Genomic DNA, 19,728 nt, shown 5'->3' with positions numbered 1-19,728 from the left:
ATGACACCTCCACAGTAAAATGAAAACACTTAAAAATTCTTAAGCAATAGACTAGAAAGAAGCATACATCTAGAAAAGCTTCTGAATGCTTCAGAAGCTCATTATATAATCAGATGTATTTTCTAATCCATCCTTGCTTATGCTACTTTCTTCCCTAGTTCATTTTTGCTGAATGTCTTCCAAGAAAAGGGTCTTGTACTATGCTGCAAGCATCATTAATGTTGGAAGGACTAAGCTATGAGATCCACTTATCTGGTCCCTAGTAGTACAAAAGCATTTTAATCTCCAAGTCTTTTTCTTGCGGACTAGGGTACACAGAAGTGTAAACTCCAAGGTAGACTTGATTCTTTATTGCCAGATACCAGATAGAAATTCCTTCAGCAACAAAAGGTAAAATGATGACCAAAATGTTATGTTGGAACTTTTAATCCACAGCTTTGGGAAAGGTGATTATAAAAAGAGCGGTGTATATGCATATGAGAGTCACATCCCTGTTTGCAAAGCGATGTAAAAAGAGATGAGCTTTTCCAAACTGGTGGCTAGCTTTGAAAATCTTTGCTGTTATTTTCACTGTGTACTCTTAAAAAAAAAAACCAAAACCAAAAAATGAACCAAGTTACCTAAAAATACCATCTTACTAATACTTTATGGACTGTTTCGGTTATTAATTAAAACATTACTTCAGCTATTAATTATTTTAATGGGAGTCTAAACTTTATACCTGGTAGCAAACATTTTTTTCTATATACCTCTGTTTATAGTGCAGTGTGATGTCTTGCTTAGAGGCCATCGTTTCAGTTGCATTCAAACAGCTGCATGTTGGAGCTTCAAGAGCTACAAAGGCAAACAGCCTCCAGGCAAATATTTCAATTTCCTTTGACCCAAAACCACATTCTGTAGGACTTGTTCCAAGAAAACTGCCAAGGACTTCAGGACCAAAGACATTCTGAGTAAGTTCTACAGGATGGGTGCAGCAGCATTATAGCAGGTCTATCACTACAAACAAGCTTGTGGGTGTGTGAAACACAGTCGTACTGCCAGTATGATTTAGAAAATATGATATGATAAGAGTATGCAAAAAGAGGACAAAATGATTTCATCTACATTCCTTGAATGAGTCACAGCATAATAAAATCCTACGTTGCCTCATCAGAGGAAGGAAACAGCAAATAGGAAAAATAGAGTCAAGATTGAAATGATAGATTTTTTTTTTTTCATCCACTACTTTGAAAAGGTCTTTTTACACTCCTGAACAATCTATAAGCACACACAGTATTATCTTAGAAATGGCAGTGACTAAAGTCAGCAAAAAGAAAACATGTTGATTCCTTAAGGATTCAGATTAGGAAAACATTTCCTCTTGACTTGATATCTGAAAAAGCAATGTTTTCTACAAACGTTTAAGATTTATCACCTTATCAAAGATTTTATATTATTTCCATGTAAGTTGCCTTTATCTACTATGTTTACTATGCTATTAGAGATGGTGCAGTATTTGGAAGCAGCAGTAACATACCTAAAAAAAAAACCAGCTTTTTTTTGTCTTTGTCTAAAAGTTCAGCCATCTTAAATTTTCACTAGAAAAATGCAAAATTACTGCAGCATCCACAAATACGATATGAAACAAACGTTGCAGTTTTGATTCAGTAACACATTTACCTAAATAGATTACTCTTGGGTTAAGTGCATTGCTGAACTCGAGCATTTAGGTTATTTTTCTTTCTTAAAATATAGACTGTTTGAGAAAGGGCATGTCAACAAGATGAAGATATTATAATTCAATATTTCAATAGAAGTCACCAATTTTACCAAATGAAAAAATACTAAGATGAAACTATAATTTGAATCCCAGTTGCTAAACTGAAATGAAAGTGAGGTTAACTCCGTGATTTACATTGTGTAACCTCTCACCAATGAGGCTGTGTGAAATAACCTACATAAAACCCCATTCTGACTAATATGACAACCTCTTTTTGAATTTTTCAATATTTCACTGGCAGTTTTGAGTGCCCAACAACACCTCAGAACACATTGTTCTCTGGTATCACAATTACCGACAGTCTTAATGAAACACTTGTAAATCCCTATGATTACAGAGGTGGAAAACAACTCACTGACGTTGATTTCATCCTGCAGGCAGTGCAATAAGCACTACCCGAGAGAAGTATCAGATACTAGTTCCTACTCTAGTTCAATTTGTTGAAAAAAAAAAAAAAAAAGTGAAATAAAGCAGACTAATGGCCATAAATGTTTCAACTTATTTCCATTTTCAAGATGACAGAATGTTCCAGGGGAATTCTAGAGGGATTAAATATGCAGCACGTAAGTATCTGTAACATGAATTTAGTGACAGGGACATTGTACACCATGCAGGTGGGCTAAGAATTCGGTGCAGATCTGCATTTCCTGCCTGGTAGATGAGCTAGCTCTGTTGAGCGGCTGTTTGGTCGAGTCCAGCTGGAAGAGATGATCAAGTGCTACAAAGTCTCAAGCTTCTCTTGTGCCTGACCTTTCAGAAAGACCCATTCTAGCACTCAAAGACAGACTCTTGAGCATTTCTGATGGTACAACTTAATGAGGAAATGCCTCACAGACTAACTTTATTTCCCTTCACAGCAACCTCCTCATCCTCCCACCCTGTATTCAACACCAGAATAACATCCCCGTGGCAATCCAATCATTACTAGCAGAAGTAAAAACAGAGTGCATCTTGATCTTTCGTCTAGCAATACTTAGCAGCTGGAAATAAATTGGCACAGCATGAGCAGTCATTCTGCAAGATCAGCTTTGCTTTGAGCTTGAACAGTCATCCATCATATTGTTTGTTTCTAGATCGTACTGTCTATTTGAATCAGATTATAGAGTCAGATTCTTCCATGTATTTGCATAAAGCAGAGAGTATTCTGTTAGTACTAAAGAAGGAATGAATAAGTAGTATGAATGAATGCATGCTGTAAGGCTTTTTTTTTTTTTTAAGTCAACAACGAGTTTTCCGTAGCAGCAACATATTCCCCATTAGCTGACTCTGAAAACCTAAGAGCATTTCCCATTTAGTTTCTGGAATTTACCAGTAAGTCCTTTTGATACTATAATACATGCTACTTAATTATGCCAAAAATATTACAGTTGGAGCTATCTACATAATTTTATCTAATTACAGGTATATAGAAGTAGATACAAGAAAGGACCCTTACCTTAGGAAGATCTGTTCTCTGCAATACACAAATCTTTGAAATTCCATTTACTTTTTCAAACGCAGTTCACTAGGACATATTTCCTAGTGACCCTTTCTTCTAATCAAAGTGATATTACTTAAGCAGACTGTGTGATGAAACTTGTCACTACTATCTGAAAGTGGGTCCTTCCCAAAACTTGACTTATTTGACAAGAAAATAAATGCTGACAGTATCCAAGGTCCAATTGAGTTTATTGCTCTTCTTTATTGTAATCAGCTACGTAGCATGTCATTACACTTTCCCATTCTTTTTGTGTGACAGAACTATTGGTCTTGTTTTCAAATCTCTCCGATACCCATCAATATCCAATTTACCTGAGCTATTAAGAGGACACCTCCTTGACATTATGGCAATTGTTGCTTTAGAAAGATGACAGATTTATGACCTCACTTAGAAGCTGAAAAGAAAGAGACAAGATGATCCTACAATACAATTCCCTATATGAATCCAAAATCCATCTAACAGCATCCTAAAATGACTAATTATAATGGGTACCTAATAAAGTGTGGATATAGTGGGGATGGAAAGAGAGTAATGCCGGAGGAGATGTGATTTCTCCACTTGTACCACCCCTAAAACAATGCAGTAGCCCTCACGCAGCTGCAGAGTTTCTTGACAATAGGACACTGGAATAAAACTAAAGAGGAAAAAATAACAGGGAACAATTGAGGAAGCTGAACTAAAATAGTTGTTGGGTTTTTTTTCTCCACGATTTAAAGTTGGCATGTATTTTCAGATTTGAAATTTGTGGAAACCTTTAGGCTTCAGCAAAGTGGATTTTTAAGAGGTAAAACAAAGTCCTGCTTTGAGGGCAACTATGGGTTTGTCTATACTTGAGTATGTACGTGACTGCAAGTACACGTGCAGGACAAATTCCTACCTAAGAATTCCTCCGGTGCACTAAATGTAGACACGCACTATGATTGTCCTCTGTGTCAACACCGTTGTCCTATGATGTTCTTAAAATAAGCAGTAAATGAAATTAAAGTAAACTTATTGCAGAATATTAAAAAAAAAATAAAGTTCACTAGTGAACTTTAGTACTGTTCTTTGTGTAGACTACTAGTATGCTTGTTGTAGTGTATAGTAGAGGTTGCACTTTAGGAAATTTTTGTGTCAAATCAAATACTAAACAGGAGAGGAGATTCACCTTCAGGGGAGGGTGATTGTTCACTCACAGACAGAGGAATTTTGATTATATTTAGATTAACAATATTCTGACAGAGTCTACCAGAAACATGTCACAACTCAAATAACCAAATTTTGTTCATTCCAAAAATGAGCCAAAAAACCACAAACAGAAGAAGGGTTAACATTTTTGGACAAATTCTCCTTTAATCCCCAAGTAAACAGCTACAGGCAAGAGTTAGATAATTACTGTGTACGTGGCTGGCCTTCAAATTCTGGTACATGACTATAGGACTTCTTTTTCTTTTTAAACATAGCAAACCAGAGCTGTATAAATTTGTTCAAATTCTGATGTTCCCCAGAGGTGAACAACAACAGAAACTTTGAAATTCCACTTGAGAAGAAATCCTGAAAACGTTTTTCAAGACAATACAAATGCTTCTGCTGACTTTTTAGTAATAAAGAAAAATTCCTCCAGGGGCTCCAAGACAGTAGAGGGCACTCCCCGAGGAGGAAGTGGGAAATTACATGTCTGAGAATTGCAACTACACCCATTCTCTCTGTTCCGCCCTGTGTCAGCTAAATTTTGTTGAATCTGGATAATTTCTGTAAAACTTTTTGGTTTCTGTGAATTGTTATTTCCTAAAGAACACACATTTCATTGGAAAATTCCTGATCTGCTTTGCTGAAGACTCAGCTCACTTCTTTTAGATAAACATGGTGAGGATTAGGGGAAAGTTCAAAAAAGAATCTTTAAATCTTTCAGCAAAAAGAGCAATAAAGCTGTTTTCATGATCGCCCAAGATCAGTGTACATTTTCAAAGCTACAACCGCAAAGAAAAGTTCTCAACTCTGGAAAAACAGAGATAGTCTCGTGTTTGTATTAGAATCTTAATTAAGGAGATTTTGGCTTGTTGAATCACCGATTTTGCTGAAATTATTTCAAAGTAGGTTAACTCTTGAAAAGATGCTGACAAATACTTGAGTGATTTACAGTTAGTTTCTTTATGAAGTAGTTATTAATTTGGATCAAAAAATGTAATATACATTTTTGTAAGATTAATGAATATCATGAAGTTATTAACAAAATAAACTTATTAAAAATATAACATGATGATGGGTTTTTGGCAACCAAAGGGAATTTCAGTCAGAGATGAGGTGAGGATAAATTTGACTTCCTGGCCTTCCTTTTTTTTTTTCTTTTTTCCTTTCAAATCATCTGCTTCTTTTCTGTAATTTAAAACATTACATCTACAGCTAACATCTCTCTCTGATATCACTGTAATACGGAATTATAATTTCCCTAGAACAAATACATAACTCTAGTGAAGTTATAGCAACGGAGATCAGACAACAAAAGTCCTGAAAGCACCCACATGCTTTTAGGTTACATTGAATGTTTTCTTGCACCTTTCCCTAGCAACCTCATCACCACACCAGTAACAGTATTCCAAGCTTTATAATCGTTTGTCCTGACTTGCCTATATTATGGTGAGCTTATTTCATTCTTTGTTCTCAAACATACTGATCCAAGTTCTGATCTCATGTACCTTGACTTACTGTCTCCACAAGTCCTGCACTCCTTTATACTGGTGTAAAATCCAAGGCTTCTCCAGCACCCAAATATAAAGCCAGGAAATTCTGACCTATTCCATTTGTTCTACAAATGTCTTTTACAAAAATGAAAATGTTAAAATTGTGCCAGAAAAATTCTTAGTGTATTCACAGGTACAGACACAAAAAGATGTCAGTCTTCCAGTATAGGCTATGCCAGTTAATATAATGGTAAAATTATATTAAATAAGGATTATTAAACAATATACAGGCAAAAGTACTCTTTTGCTGCTAAAACTCTACTTTTGCTTTAGCAACGTACTCTAGCTTCTTAATGAAGATTAGGTTTTAAAAGAAGCTCATACAAATTTCAGATCAATAAACTATAGAAAAAAAATGTCTTAGATCTATGGGGGCAAACAACAGAGGATTGTGAATTCAGTGAGTAATGAGAGTGGCTGGCACCTCTTGATTCTGAAGTAATAATGGGAAAGCTCTGCAGCATGTCACCTTGTTATATTAAAAAAATCAGTGCCACAGCTTCTGTTGTCATCATAGACTAAAACACAGGAAGCATCTGCACTGAAGAGAAATGAAGCATGAGGACTACTGGATTATCCCGCAGAACATTATCCAGGAAGGTAGACATTTCCAAAATTAAACTACAAGGCTACATGAATAAATACAGACGCTTACAAAATTTCCGAATAAAATGCAGAAATATAAAATTAGTGACATATTCAGCATGCTCCCCAACAGAGATTTATAATTCCTTTAAATCCATTTTAAAGAAGTGGTGCAAAGCTCTCAGGCATGAGTATGTCGTTACTACCATCACTTCTATTTATGTGAGATATACGGCATTTGTATTATTTGAGTTTCATCCTGATCTAAGGTACAGTTAATCTAAAATACCTCTATTTTCACTGATACTATTCAGATCACAGTTTGTTTCTTACTTTTGCACTCACTTTCTGAAGACCACTATTTCTCAGTGCTTGCACAATAAAAAACCGCAAATGATTTGGAAATCTATAAAAAATGTAGCTAAAAATAGATTTTGGTTGAAGTCCACTCTCTTTCTGCAAATTAAAAGCACTATTCTCCAGTCTCTTTTGGAGATTTTTGTGCAAAGTTTCCATGTCACCAATACGTAATTCACAGCCATAATGTTTTCAGTTGGTAAAACTAGAATATCCATTGCTGAGCAAAACTTACACATTGACACAGCCTGCAAAATAATCTTTTTCTGTGTGCTGTTTGCCTTTTCAAAATGTCTGAATGCAGGTCTTTGTGCATTTAAATAAGTACACTCTGCAGCTATTTCTGAGGAGAACCAAAAGTGGAAATATATTTCCCAGAGTAAGGAATCCATAAAGAGACTGAATTATCTAATCCTTTTACAAGATGGGGAATTAAGCCATTCTTATGGCAATCTTTTATCTGCTGCTGGCTTCAAACCATTATCTCACAGGAGAAAAATTACAGTCTTTGTCAGTCTTTTCAGACTTAACACTCTTTCTTCCCCTGTGAACCATTTTTTCTCGGACTTGTGAAAGAGTTTTGTGTGTGTGTGTGCATGTGTGTCTTTAAGAGCTATATTAAACTGTTATCCAGAGCCTCAAATTATGACCAACAAGCTTCCCCAAGCTCATGATCTCCTGGCTTCCTCCCTATATCATTTGCATCCAGAACCAACTGCTATTGCCGATATACATCACAGGGCAGCACCAAACAGAAAGAATCTATAAACACTGCAATAAAGAATTAGCTTGCAAAGCACACATCAAAGAGAGCCAGGGAAAAGAAGGGGGAAAGGCTTGGGAAAGCACTTGTCTTTTTAAATTATTGAGGGGGTTAAACGTGTTCTGTAGTGGAAAAGAGAAGGACAGGATGAAATGGATGTTACTCTCTATTAAATGGTGAGACAGTACAATAATTTTCAGGACTAGACAAAGTGATATTAATTTCATTGGCAAATATGCTCCTACAGCTTTCATTATTACAAACTAAGACTGGTACATTCAAAACAACTAAAAAATCCCCTAAGTCTACTCTTCTTAGAATTTCTCAACAGCATTTTTTTAAATGTTTACAAGTGGACCAACCTCCTCATTCCAGTCTATCTTTTTACAACCCGCCTGAGATTAAAAAAAAAAATACCGCTACTGTTGAAAAGATGTTCTAGTGACACATCATTAATTCACAGCACCTTAAACTGTATTCTTCCTTCATAACCAAAACCAGATACTAATTCCCTGTCAGTAAAGTTACAGTAGGGTATCTCCAGATGAACTTGGCACACTAAGTGCCACATTTCCAAAACCAGTCCTATCATGAGAACAATACATTAGTACATATGTATAAGATGCAATTCACATGCAAATTCTATGTACCTAGTGTACACATTTCAAGTATAAGTCTATTTTCACTAGCATGCAAACACTTATCTTTCTTCAAACAAGCAGAGCTCTTCCGTTTCTCTTATGCTGATTGACAGTTATTTAGGTCAAAAACAAGAAGTCTACCCCACACGTGCAGCCTTTAAGGAAATAAAATAGCTGTTAAATCAAGCTCAGAGGGAAAAGCTTTGTCTCTGAAAATACTGCGTAATACAAGGACGCAGACACACACTGTTCCTTTTAAAGAGATATAAGCTACATCTGAAAATACTGGTTTCTTCACAGCTTACATAATTTTTGATAACAAACGATGTTTTTATTATCACAGTATTTTGTGGAACTTCTGATAGGTCTGAAATTATTGCTTGGAGGATTTATCCAGTGGGACATTCTGGTAAAAGAGAGGGAGGAAAGAAGTCTGATCCTTCTGGGATTTCTGTCTAAGCACTTGATATAAATCTCCTGTCTTACATTGTTCCCTTCCCAAGACACGGTTAAAATTTTGAAAATAGGGAGACCTTGGCCATTCTTCAAAAACACACATTCATTGAGAGTTTGACATAAAAGTAATTAAGGTTTGGGATTAAAAATTATCATATCTTGTGCATTTCAGAGGTCAAACTTAGATCCATGAACTCAAAAAATCACTTGAAATCACAGAGATATTCTCTATTTTGCATATAGTAAGATGTTTAAAAGAAACACGAGTCAGTGAAAGAAAAGGCAAGCCAGTGTGTTACTCTGACAACTAGGCAAATCAACCTACTAACTTAAAAATTAATTTATGTTCTCTGTTTCTGATAAACAGTAGGATCAGTAAAAACATTTCCTGAATTATTTTTTTCTTTAGTGTTTTCCTATTTTTTTGAAAGAACAAGTAAAATACCAAAGTGGTACATCACTCCAGAAAAGGAAAGATAAAGTGGTTTGGTTTAGCTGTATTTAACACTTACAAAATCAAGAGAAGACAATGGAGACACTATCGTGGTTATTTCTGCATCAAAGCTGGGCCAATTAATCACTATCCCGATTCAACTCAGCCAAAAATCTAAATGAAAATTTTTTTACTAATTTTTTTTTGCAACAACTTTTTCTTTTCTTGTAATTCTTTTCGGTTTTCTACCATATAAGAAGTGCTAGGTAGCAAAAGTAGCAAAATATGGGTTTTCTCCACAATTTTCCAAAGTGAAAGGAGAGTTTTAAAAGTTACAAAGCACTACTATATAGAGTTTCATTTGCTTGTTTGCCACTCTTGAAAGGAAAAAGATGCAAATAAGACTGTTTCGGACAAAGTCTGAAGCTAGCACAAAGAAACATGAGGAAAATTCAGCTCTTTGAAACAAGAGGTCCAATAAAACTAAGGTTACAAAAAAGAAAATAAAGGAAAAAAAGAATGAAAAATAGTGACACAAATCATCTGTACTTTCTTCTCTGTAAGAATAGCCACTTAGAAATAGTACACAGAGAGAAAGCTAATATGAAATGTAAGACGGGAAAGAAAAAAAAACTATATATACTCAAAAGGATTGGTAACATTTGAAGACATAAACTTCCTAATATTCTGTGCATGAATTTTAATCGGAGAATTTATCCCCCAAAATTATTTCTGTACCAATGACTTTGGTTTGGAAACGTTTTTTTTCCCTTGGTATTTTGAAGTCATTCGTTGCCAAATTTCAGGAATATTAACAAACCAGAAGCTTCTGCCAGGAACTGAGTCACTAAGCTGGCCTTACCACTGCTGGGCAGACATACAAATCTATTCTTTATGCAAATACATGTACCAAACCACACGTATACCTGTATCCATTCCCCGGTATTACATCACAGTGTACAGAGCCAAACCAGGGATTATATGGAGGATTTGAGACGTTATTCTTTCTGACACATCCATATATTATTGTTTAATTAGAAATATAAGTTGTATGACATGATATTCTCCTCTTTCCTACCTTTCTGCTGCATGATTAGACAGAAATTAGCTGTTTCTTTTAAAAAAATTACATGTTTCAAAGGTATTTGCATACGGAAAAAGACTAAAAACTTCTGCAAAACCCACAAAAAAACCCCAAAATACAAATCCTAGGGTGTTCTTTGTTACATTTCTGTGTAAAAGGCTGCACTCTAGACAAATCAAAACCCATTTAAATGTAGAAAAGGACAAATTTACCTAAAATTACATTACCTAAAAAAATGGAACTTCGTGGGGAACATAATAAAAGATTCAGATGCAAGTCATCTGGACGCTCTGCATCTTTTGCTCTGACAGAATACTCACTATGCATTTATTTATACACACCTTTGGGGAGTAGCAAAGAAAGCTAGGAAAAAGGGGAATCAAAACTGTGGGTCAGGTCTAAAGAGGAAATGTGATGTTAGGTTTTCCAAATAGATACATCATGTTATATCATGATTTTGATATCAGAAATTAGAGTTTATTCTCCTCAAATCCCAGTTTCTAGTCATATGCATTCCAGGATCTACTATTTGTAGGTTACTCCCCAGGAAACGTTAGATTAGGAAGGAAGTTAAAGTTTATAAAGAAAAATAAGGATTTAAAGACATCCTTTAAAGTCACATACACAGTGCTTTACTCCTAACACTGTTAGGAATAGATAATATTGTAGTCTTGGTGATCAGGTTCTCGTCTATCTAATTCCATCACCTCTTGGTTTATATGAACACTGCAGTTAAAGGAATGATTATAGTTCATGTAAACATACCCGAACCACCTATAAATACCTGAACTGCCTTTAAATTAGCATCTGCAGATGCTATCACAGAAGAGTTTTGACAATTCATGTAGCAGCTAAGGAATCTTTGCACAAGCAGAAGTCTCCCCGCCAGATTTAATGTAGGCATAGCCTTCTATCATCTCAGCCAGACACCAGGTACTGTTACCTATGCTCAGCATAAGGGGAAAACCGTCCATGGAGTTTTAATATATTTTAGTCCTGCATGCATTTTCAAGGTACTACTCCCTTTGGAGTGACTCACACCAAAACACCTCAGCCTGGGAAAGACAACTTCACACTCAGACTCAGACTTCAACAGCAGTCAGTTAAAACAGAGCAGAGGGATCTACAGTGATGGCTTGGTCTACTTTGTCAGAACATAAACCTAGACCACCTGTTAAAAACCACACCAGCGGCAAACTCTGCATCCTCCCTTCTTCCAGGATCTATGACATCTATATGGGATGTCACAGGTTGCCCCTCTTCTTCACCCTACCTGATCAGACTCTGTCCCAATGTTGCATGGTGCAGCACCCTTTCCCTGACACCTTCCCGTCCCCGGCTGTGAAGTTAGTCTGGGATTACATGCCTAGACAAGATAGGAGAACCCACCCCATTTCAAAAGACAAGTCAGGCATCCCAGTGGTTTCTGTGCATGGAACACAATGACAATGAGAGCCATGAACAATAAGGAAGGGATCTAGCGCACAGCTGAAGTTGAGGAAGGTCAGTAGGCTTCCTTCCTTCACTTGAGGAAACCTTCCAGGAGCCCTTCAGCTTTAACTGCTTTTTAAATATAGTCTTCAGTCAGTATTTAGAAGCTTGATCTTCCTCACAGGGGTAATTAATTTCATTCATTTTCCTCTTTGTTGTCTGAAGTTTCAGGTGTTGTCTGTGGACAGTACATAGAGTAATATGGCTTAACAACAGTTTTTTCTCTATTTACAGTCATAAGCCTTTCTGGTTTTGATAGTTAAATGAGACACACTTGTCAAGCTTCAGACACTATTTTCTGCCCAGCTCGTTATCAAATTTTCCACCAAATGCTTCTTAATGACCTCAAGTCTCATTAGTATTGTTGTAGCTTTGTGATACTCAGATAAAGTATCTCCACACAAACTCTTACTCTGTAAGAATCTAAAATAGTTGAAGCTAGATTAACACCAGAGAATTCCCTGACCAAACAGTTAACTCCTGTTCTTTTCTAGAGAGGTATATCATGGCCAATTCAGGTAACAGTTCTGTTCTTTCCACCATTATTCTGCAATTTAGGAGAAATTGTAGCTGGTTCCTTCAATTCTCTTGTGTCCCTCCCCACATGTTCATGTTCCTCATGGTTCTGGGTCATGATCTGCTTAAAGTTCAGTGGTGTATTTCAGAGAACTTACACATGATTCTAAAATTTCACATAGCACTATGTAGTTTATATGACTATGTCTTAAGTACGCATGGAAGTGGTGGAGACCACACTGTAGAAAACCAAACTTACTAAAATATTGCAAAAATCCAGATGGTTAAAGAAAAGTTAACTAGCCTTAAGCAACCTAACTTGAAGATTTTTTTGTAGGACAAGACATCTTAAAGGACTCAAGAAACAGAGATGACAAGCAAGGCACGATGAAGATTTCACAGACAAGGCAAACTGACGTGCCAATTTTTGAGTATTTTTTCCAAAGTAAGTTTTCAGAGAGCATCTGAAATGGTAGCATGCACAGAGCATCTAATTTATTCTACATTAGCAGCTCAAGCACACAAGTTACTACACTTGAACTGTACTCCACATCACAATGGTGCCAGTTAGAAACGCCAAATTTGCTTTTTTAATGTACAGATGTACTTTGTTTGTTTATATCTATATATTTGATTCCTCTAATATTTTAAAAGGCCTTAGGACATCGTGGTTTTGCTGTAGCTAATCTTAAAATATTAACTAAAATATTGCATCTCAAACCTACATTTGTATGCGACTAGTGCTCCTTCCCAACATTCTTGTTCAGAAGCCTTCAAGCTTGTGGCACAGTATGTTTTCTATAATCCCATTTCTTTTTTAATCACATGCAACCCCTTTTTTGTATTCTATTGATGTTAAGAAGAATGAATGCAGCCCTTGCGCTATTAAAAACAAAAAGCTTCTTACTTCCAGGAATGCATTGGCAAGACTCCACAAGAACAAGATTTAACTTTTGAGCATGGCAGTGGGCATACAAGGCTAATGGGTGGTCCTTATAAAAAAAATAAGAAAAAAGAAAAACCCCTAAAATTCATTCAATAGTACGTTAATATTATCTTATACCTTAACGCCTGATTACATTCTTGCAAAACACTCAATGTGCAAGTCACAACACATGAGAAAATATGGAAGTGTTGTTTGGCTTTTACAAATTGTCATTTAGATCTTTATTTAACCCATATGAGTTTTGCTTATGTGTGAGGGTGTCTTACGATTCATCGGCTAAACCTGAAATTCATTTGTTTTGCCTGTATGTGAGAAAGGATTCACAAAATCTTGTTATAGAACGAGTCAGTTTATTCTCTAACTCAGTCAGACTAGTTGTGCCCCGAGATGCAGAAGTTTTTATTACAATATTTTGCTCAAATGATCTAAATCCAGATCAGCTGCAATAAAAGTGTCTTTGCTAATTTTCCAGACAAAATAGCAAAAAGCAAACCTTCCAAATACGGGGGGTTTTGCAGCCTTTTTTTCTGTATCTATAAACCTTGTTTTGTTCCACCTTGTGAATGATGTCACCCCTTTATTTAGATGACTTAATATGCTGCTTAACTTGCACTGTAGTCCAAGAGTGGCTATGGGAATAACATTGTTCTGTAGCTGCTTTCCCATTTGAAAAACCTCTTAAAGCTGTTATCCATCTGCATTTCGCTCATCGTGTGTGAAACATTTATACAGAAAACAGTAAGCTCTCTGTTTCTTACAGCTATATTCCAGTCTACAAACCAATTTATACTCCAGGAGAATTAACCCCTCCTTTTATTTCTCTTTCTCTCTCTCTTTTTTTTTTTGGGGGGGGGGGTTCATTTGGTTGGCTCTGGGGGTATTTTTTGGTTTTTTGTTTGTTTTTTAAATATAAGCCGTAAAAAACAACTTGGTGTGATAGCTTGAAAGAATCCTCCATCTTTACCTCCTAGATGTTAGGGTGGAAAACTACACCTTTTATTAAAATTACTGACCTGGGCTGTGATAATTCCATCTATCTATGATTTGAAGATGATTGGTGAAATCATCAGCATTGAAGGTTAGATACCAGTTTAAAAAAAAAAATTAAACGTTTGTGGGGGAGGGTTATTCTAGTTCAAATTACGCCCATTCTCAGTTTCATTTCTCATGATTCATGAAAAAGTCCTTACTTTTGTCTGAGAGACTTAAGGCAAAGGAGAATGTTTTGCAAAATGCAGCACCTCAACAGCATTGAAGGTTTGGCCCATAATATAAACTGGATTTAATTTGCCTTGTAAAAAGTAGACTTTTATCTATAGTCACTCCCATTTGGCATTCTTTTTTAAGATCTTCCTCTGACACTGTGTGAAAGGCTGCATCAGAAATAGAATAGGGGAGTTCAAAGGGAAGAACTGTAACTCTGCAGAGTAACAGCCTAGTGACAGTCAGAGAAAACCAGCCACACAAGGCATTTAATACTAGCTTGAACTAAATGCCAGTTAGAGAAAGAGGGAACCAGAAGCTGCTAGTATTGTCCTCTTATTACTACATTTTAGAATTTGGGTCCTGATTTTCATGTATATTTGAGTGGTACAAAGGGACAGAGCTAATCTGGAGCCAAACGAAGTTCGATAACATATTTCTTAGCGTATGGGAAACAGCTGGTTCAGCCCATTCTTCTCACAAGTCGCTGTACTCCCATTTGTAGGAAGCTAGAGAAGCCACAGAAGAGGTAAGACATATTGCTGCACTGTACCCTACTGCAGGTGCTCTCAGTGGGCATAAAGAATTAAACCAGCACTCCTCTCAGGCTAAATTAACCTACACATAGACATAGACCTATTCTCAAATAATGAGGGAGCTCTAATGTTCTAGTGCAGTAAAAGGTAATCCTAGTAGCAGAAAGGTCTAAAACTTATACACAGTTTTAATGAAGCAGTAGAGTGGAACTTCAATTAAGACTATTTGTCCTTTTCAAGTGAGACCCAAAAAATTAAGCCAAATTAAGTTAAAGCTAGTACTGAGGAACTCCTTCAATTGTTTAAATAAATCCCCCTCAGAAGAGCCCCAACATGTCCAAGAAAGTGAGGAACCTTCTAGAGGAGGTATCACAGAAGGTAAATTGACTGGAGAGTAATTTTTTAAAAAAATACAGCAAGGTGAAAGAACTAGATTATGCAAATGCAAGAAGTTAAATTAAACTTTTTGTCTGAGCCAAGAAGCAAGTTTCCTAACACTTGGAACTCCACCATTCAAATTTCAAGTAAAAAGTTATATTCCTCCTACAGACAGCCAAAGTATCTTCAGCAAACCTGATTTGGTAATCTGATTTGACATGTCCAATTATCTACAGAACACTGACTACCATTAATAGGTCCACTCATTTCAAATCACTTTATACAACCAAAAAATGGCCAAAATTAATAGGAAAGACACCTGTTTAATTGTAACTAAAAGAATGCATAATGACAACTTATACTGACTTCTTTTTCAATTACATTCAAATCTGCCTACAGTCAAATCCCATAGTATTTATATATAAACAATACAGCACACAAGGCTACTTAGAGAATACGAAAAAACAAAAACCTCATTTCTAAAAAAAATAAATATACTAATAGGTTCTGTATTATGACCTTAAAATAAATGCTAGGTTTTGTCATAACAATGGAGATAAATGCCAAGACTAAGAAACCCTCACAGAGATGACCCAAATACTCAGGCTGTGATTTTATAGCATGTTATTTTCAATGTCTATATCACTAAGTAACAGGAAATTTAATTGCTCTTGGAACCAAATAGGAAAAAACCCCTATCTTCGTGTCCTTGAAGCCACTTGCTTCATGCAGCTCTCTCGGCCCACTATTTCAGCTGCTGTGAGAAGGTACTGAACAAATCCACTGCAGAGATATCAAAAGAGAGAGCTAACTGCACTAATAAGTCTGTGTTGAAGTAAGAGAGGAAAGGTGTCATCAGACTCAGTAAGGTGGAAGGAACACACGCTCCCAAAGAATAGACTGACTTCCTCATCTTGAAGAATAAATGCTGGTATCCTCTCAACTGAATACCATAGCAATACCCAGTTCTGTCTTTTGACTTCCCTTGCTCCTGATGAGATGGTATATTTTTTAATTCCTCCAAAGCTTAAAGAAACTGCTAAACTGCAGTGAGAGTGAAAAGAACTACAGCCAAGTAGGCATCATCCAGTTCCTCACCGACTTCATTAAACAGGGTAGGGAATGAAATGAAGGTGTATAGGTAAAATAAACTACTACTTTGCATTCTCTGTTAAGTGAAGTGACAAAAGGGGATTTTATGAGATCTTTCTCTCACAACTCATATTTTAGACTGCAGAGACACTTAGTACAGCCAGTTGAAAGACAATAGCAATAGCCAAGGTTGCTAGGTTTGGCTCAAGATCTGAGCCGTTTGTTCCCTGGTGTGCAGTACTGAGAGAATATATAGTATCTTGGCACCTGCTGTTAGTGGTTACTTCAGGGAATTTAAAATTTAATTAACCTTCATATTAATCCATACAAGATTCTATGTAAATTCAAAAAGACCATGTAGGAAACTTAACATTTCTATTTTCCTTACCCTCTACTTGTTAATCCATGGACAACCGATACCAGTTGAAAAAATACAACACACTTTCGTGTAGCTAGTTGTTTGGAAACATTTTACAACATAAGCAATTTGTTTCTAGTGAATTGTGAAGAATCCCATGACTAACATGTTTGCTCTTTTCTTAAAGCAGAAGGCCACACTGCTGACAGCAAAACTCTCTGTAACCACAAGGCCGTCCAGTCACTGCTGCTCTGACAGTAACGTGAGCAGAAGTTCCCTGAGGCTCCACAACCCTGATAAAGCTATTGCATGGGTGATTCAGTATGCCTGTAGTTATGCTCCCTGAGCATCAGAAAATGCTTTGAAGCCCCTCTTCCTACATAAGTGCCTTTTAAAAGTAGTAATTTACAAGCAAAATGGGAAAAAAGTAGAAACGTAGGGTGGCATATGGCCAAACTTTTGACTTAATTTCACCACAGGTTGCTTTTTATTTACAAGCCGCTAATCCCCTCTCAAACTACACAATAGAGCAGCCATTGGCAAAGGCAGGCAGATAAAATTGGCATGCCTCTCTATTGTTCTTGCTAATCTGAACCATTAACAGAAGGGTGAGAAGGCTAGTTTTGTCATTTAAACAGGCTTAAATCCTTTCTCCAAATGAGCTTTTGTCTACACAGAAGAATGCATCTAGGAAATTTAAGGGGTTTCTGTTAGTGTTGCATTCTCAAGTTGACTTGGCTACACGAATACCAACCTGTTTATTTGGCCCTCATACTGTAAATGCAAGAATTATTTCCAGCTGTCAAAACCAAAAGGGGTTCAACCTGACTAAATTATTTCTCAGAGGTGAAACAGGATGAGATTATAAAGTGCTAAGACGCAACTATTTGAAATCCTGAACTGCACCTGTGCAACTAAATCTCCATTTATACAGGTGCTTTTCAAATTGGATTTGAACCTTTAAATTCCCTGATTCATCTCCCGAAAAACCACAGAAGCTCAAATAACTAATGAAATTCAGAGACAGAAAGGCTTAAAATAGTTTCAAGCTGTGAAGTAAGGCCTAAGACTAACCATGCTCTTTGATTCATTGTCAATGAGACATATCAAGCATAAACCCAAGTTGCACAACCCAAATGCCAGAGGTCATAGGGCAGCCAGTAGATAAGTAATTATTTTTTCCTTAGCACGGGAGAGGTCATCACCTGGCCTATAAGCACAATACATAGCTGAAAACCTGGGGAAAAGAACGTATTGGTTAGTATGATCTGGTTTTGTTTTGCTTTTTACCTGGCACATCTTGCGCAGATATTCAAAGTGACCTTTGCTTGAGGCTCAGATGTATGAGCACTTCGGGTTTGATTGAATTTGCTCCCAGAAGACATCACACTTGTTACTCCTTCCATTCTTAGATCATCAAGATCCTCTGCAACAAGACAGAATGACTGGATGAACACACAATTAAATTTTGTAGCAATAAAGGTGCTTCACCTGCAGAATCACTATAGAACAGAACAACACAAAATCAGTAAGAAAACACACACAGTTACTTGTATAATAATAGGAAAAGACATTTGAGATGATTTTATTTATATATATATTATCACCCTGCTACAAGGAGTTCCTTGAAAAATATTCAGTATTATTTCCACTTCACACACTGCTGCATATTTTTTTCAATCTCTGTTTCTCTGATGCATGTGGCTTATAGTATACAGTATGTGATCATCTAATTAAAATGTCTTTCAGATAATGTAAACACATGTATTTTCATATATTTATGTTTACAAAATAAACCTGATGATAAAGGATCTGAGCAGAGCAGAAAGTGCATAAAGGCAGATTTTAAATTGCAACATGAGATGGGGAAAAGTCACAAAGAATTTTAAAATCAGAAGAGGCAATGTTCAATTAGAATTTAAAATACATTATAGTCATTGTAGATGGTCATTATAGATACACAGTGGCGTACTAGGCTCCTCTTCATACAAAAAAGAATGAGATACAACCCCCCGAATCATTACCTGAAATACTTCTGGTTGTCCCCTACAGTTCATAGACACTACTGTAACCACCATGCTTCAAATTCCAGGCAGTACGGTCAGATTGTCAGGATTATGCCCTATTAACAATAGTCTTTTTGGGAGACATCCATTTAAATAAGCAACATCCAAGAACAGCAAGGCTAAACTTAAATGAAGTTTTTGTGGCTGAAGTCGCTGAACTAGATTTTCTTATCTGTAATGTTTTGTTTTACTGCTGAAGAAAACCCTCCTCCCTCCCAAAATTGGTTGGCTTGGTGGTATAAACTGACAGTTCCCCTGAAGTTTCTGGCATCAGTTTACACCCTTTCCACACCTTTTTTCTTAAATTTCATCTGCAGTTAATATACAAACTAATTCAAAGGACTTGGAAGGCTATATGATAAAGAATTATGAAATCAATCATCTATGAGTCATTTCAGAAAAGGTATTACATATTCGGAACACATTATGTATTAAAATAAATACAGTTTAATTGTGCTTTAAAGAGGTGTAAAAAGTTCCATATTTTTTAACAGATGTAAACCACTGGATGGATTACAGTTTAAATGAAATTGAAGCATATGCCTCAGGTTTTTTTTCCCTAAACAGATGTGATTTCTTTAAATGAGGTTTTCAACTGTTCTCTGCTTGATTAACTTTTGGCTCTCTGACGAGTAAGACTGTTTCAATAGAGTGATGACATAGGCTGGCCTCTATCATAGCTTTTATATTTGAATCGGTCTATCAAAACCATGCCTTTTTTCATTTTTAGTCAAGTACCAACATTTTTCTCTCAAAAGAGAAGAAACGGGGATTTCAGAGCTGTAGCTCTGTGGTAGCTAACAGACACGTAGGCAGAGTATTATGCAGCACTGAGTTATTGTCACATGCTGTTAGACCAATAGC

The 19,728-nt window shown here is 36.2% G+C and overlaps 1 protein-coding gene across 10 annotated transcripts in view; it reads right to left on the bottom strand.

The window, feature by feature from the left end:
• Nucleotides 1-19,728, bottom strand: part of C2H8orf34 (chromosome 2 C8orf34 homolog) — a 272,204-nt gene that overhangs the window by 138,026 nt on the left and 114,450 nt on the right. For all 10 annotated transcript variants that reach the window (XM_074577228.1, XM_074577229.1, XM_074577230.1 and 7 more), the window contains one exon: nucleotides 18,089-18,224. In XM_074577228.1, the coding sequence (XP_074433329.1) occupies nucleotides 18,089-18,224 (136 nt within the window). The remainder of the gene's footprint in view (nucleotides 1-18,088; nucleotides 18,225-19,728) is intronic.

This window comes from Larus michahellis, chromosome 2 (genome assembly GCF_964199755.1).
Source record: "Larus michahellis chromosome 2, bLarMic1.1, whole genome shotgun sequence".
Taxonomy (NCBI): Eukaryota; Metazoa; Chordata; class Aves; order Charadriiformes; family Laridae; genus Larus; species Larus michahellis.
The sequence above is the reverse complement of the archived record's forward strand: the minus strand, read 5'-3'. Positions and strand labels throughout refer to the sequence as shown.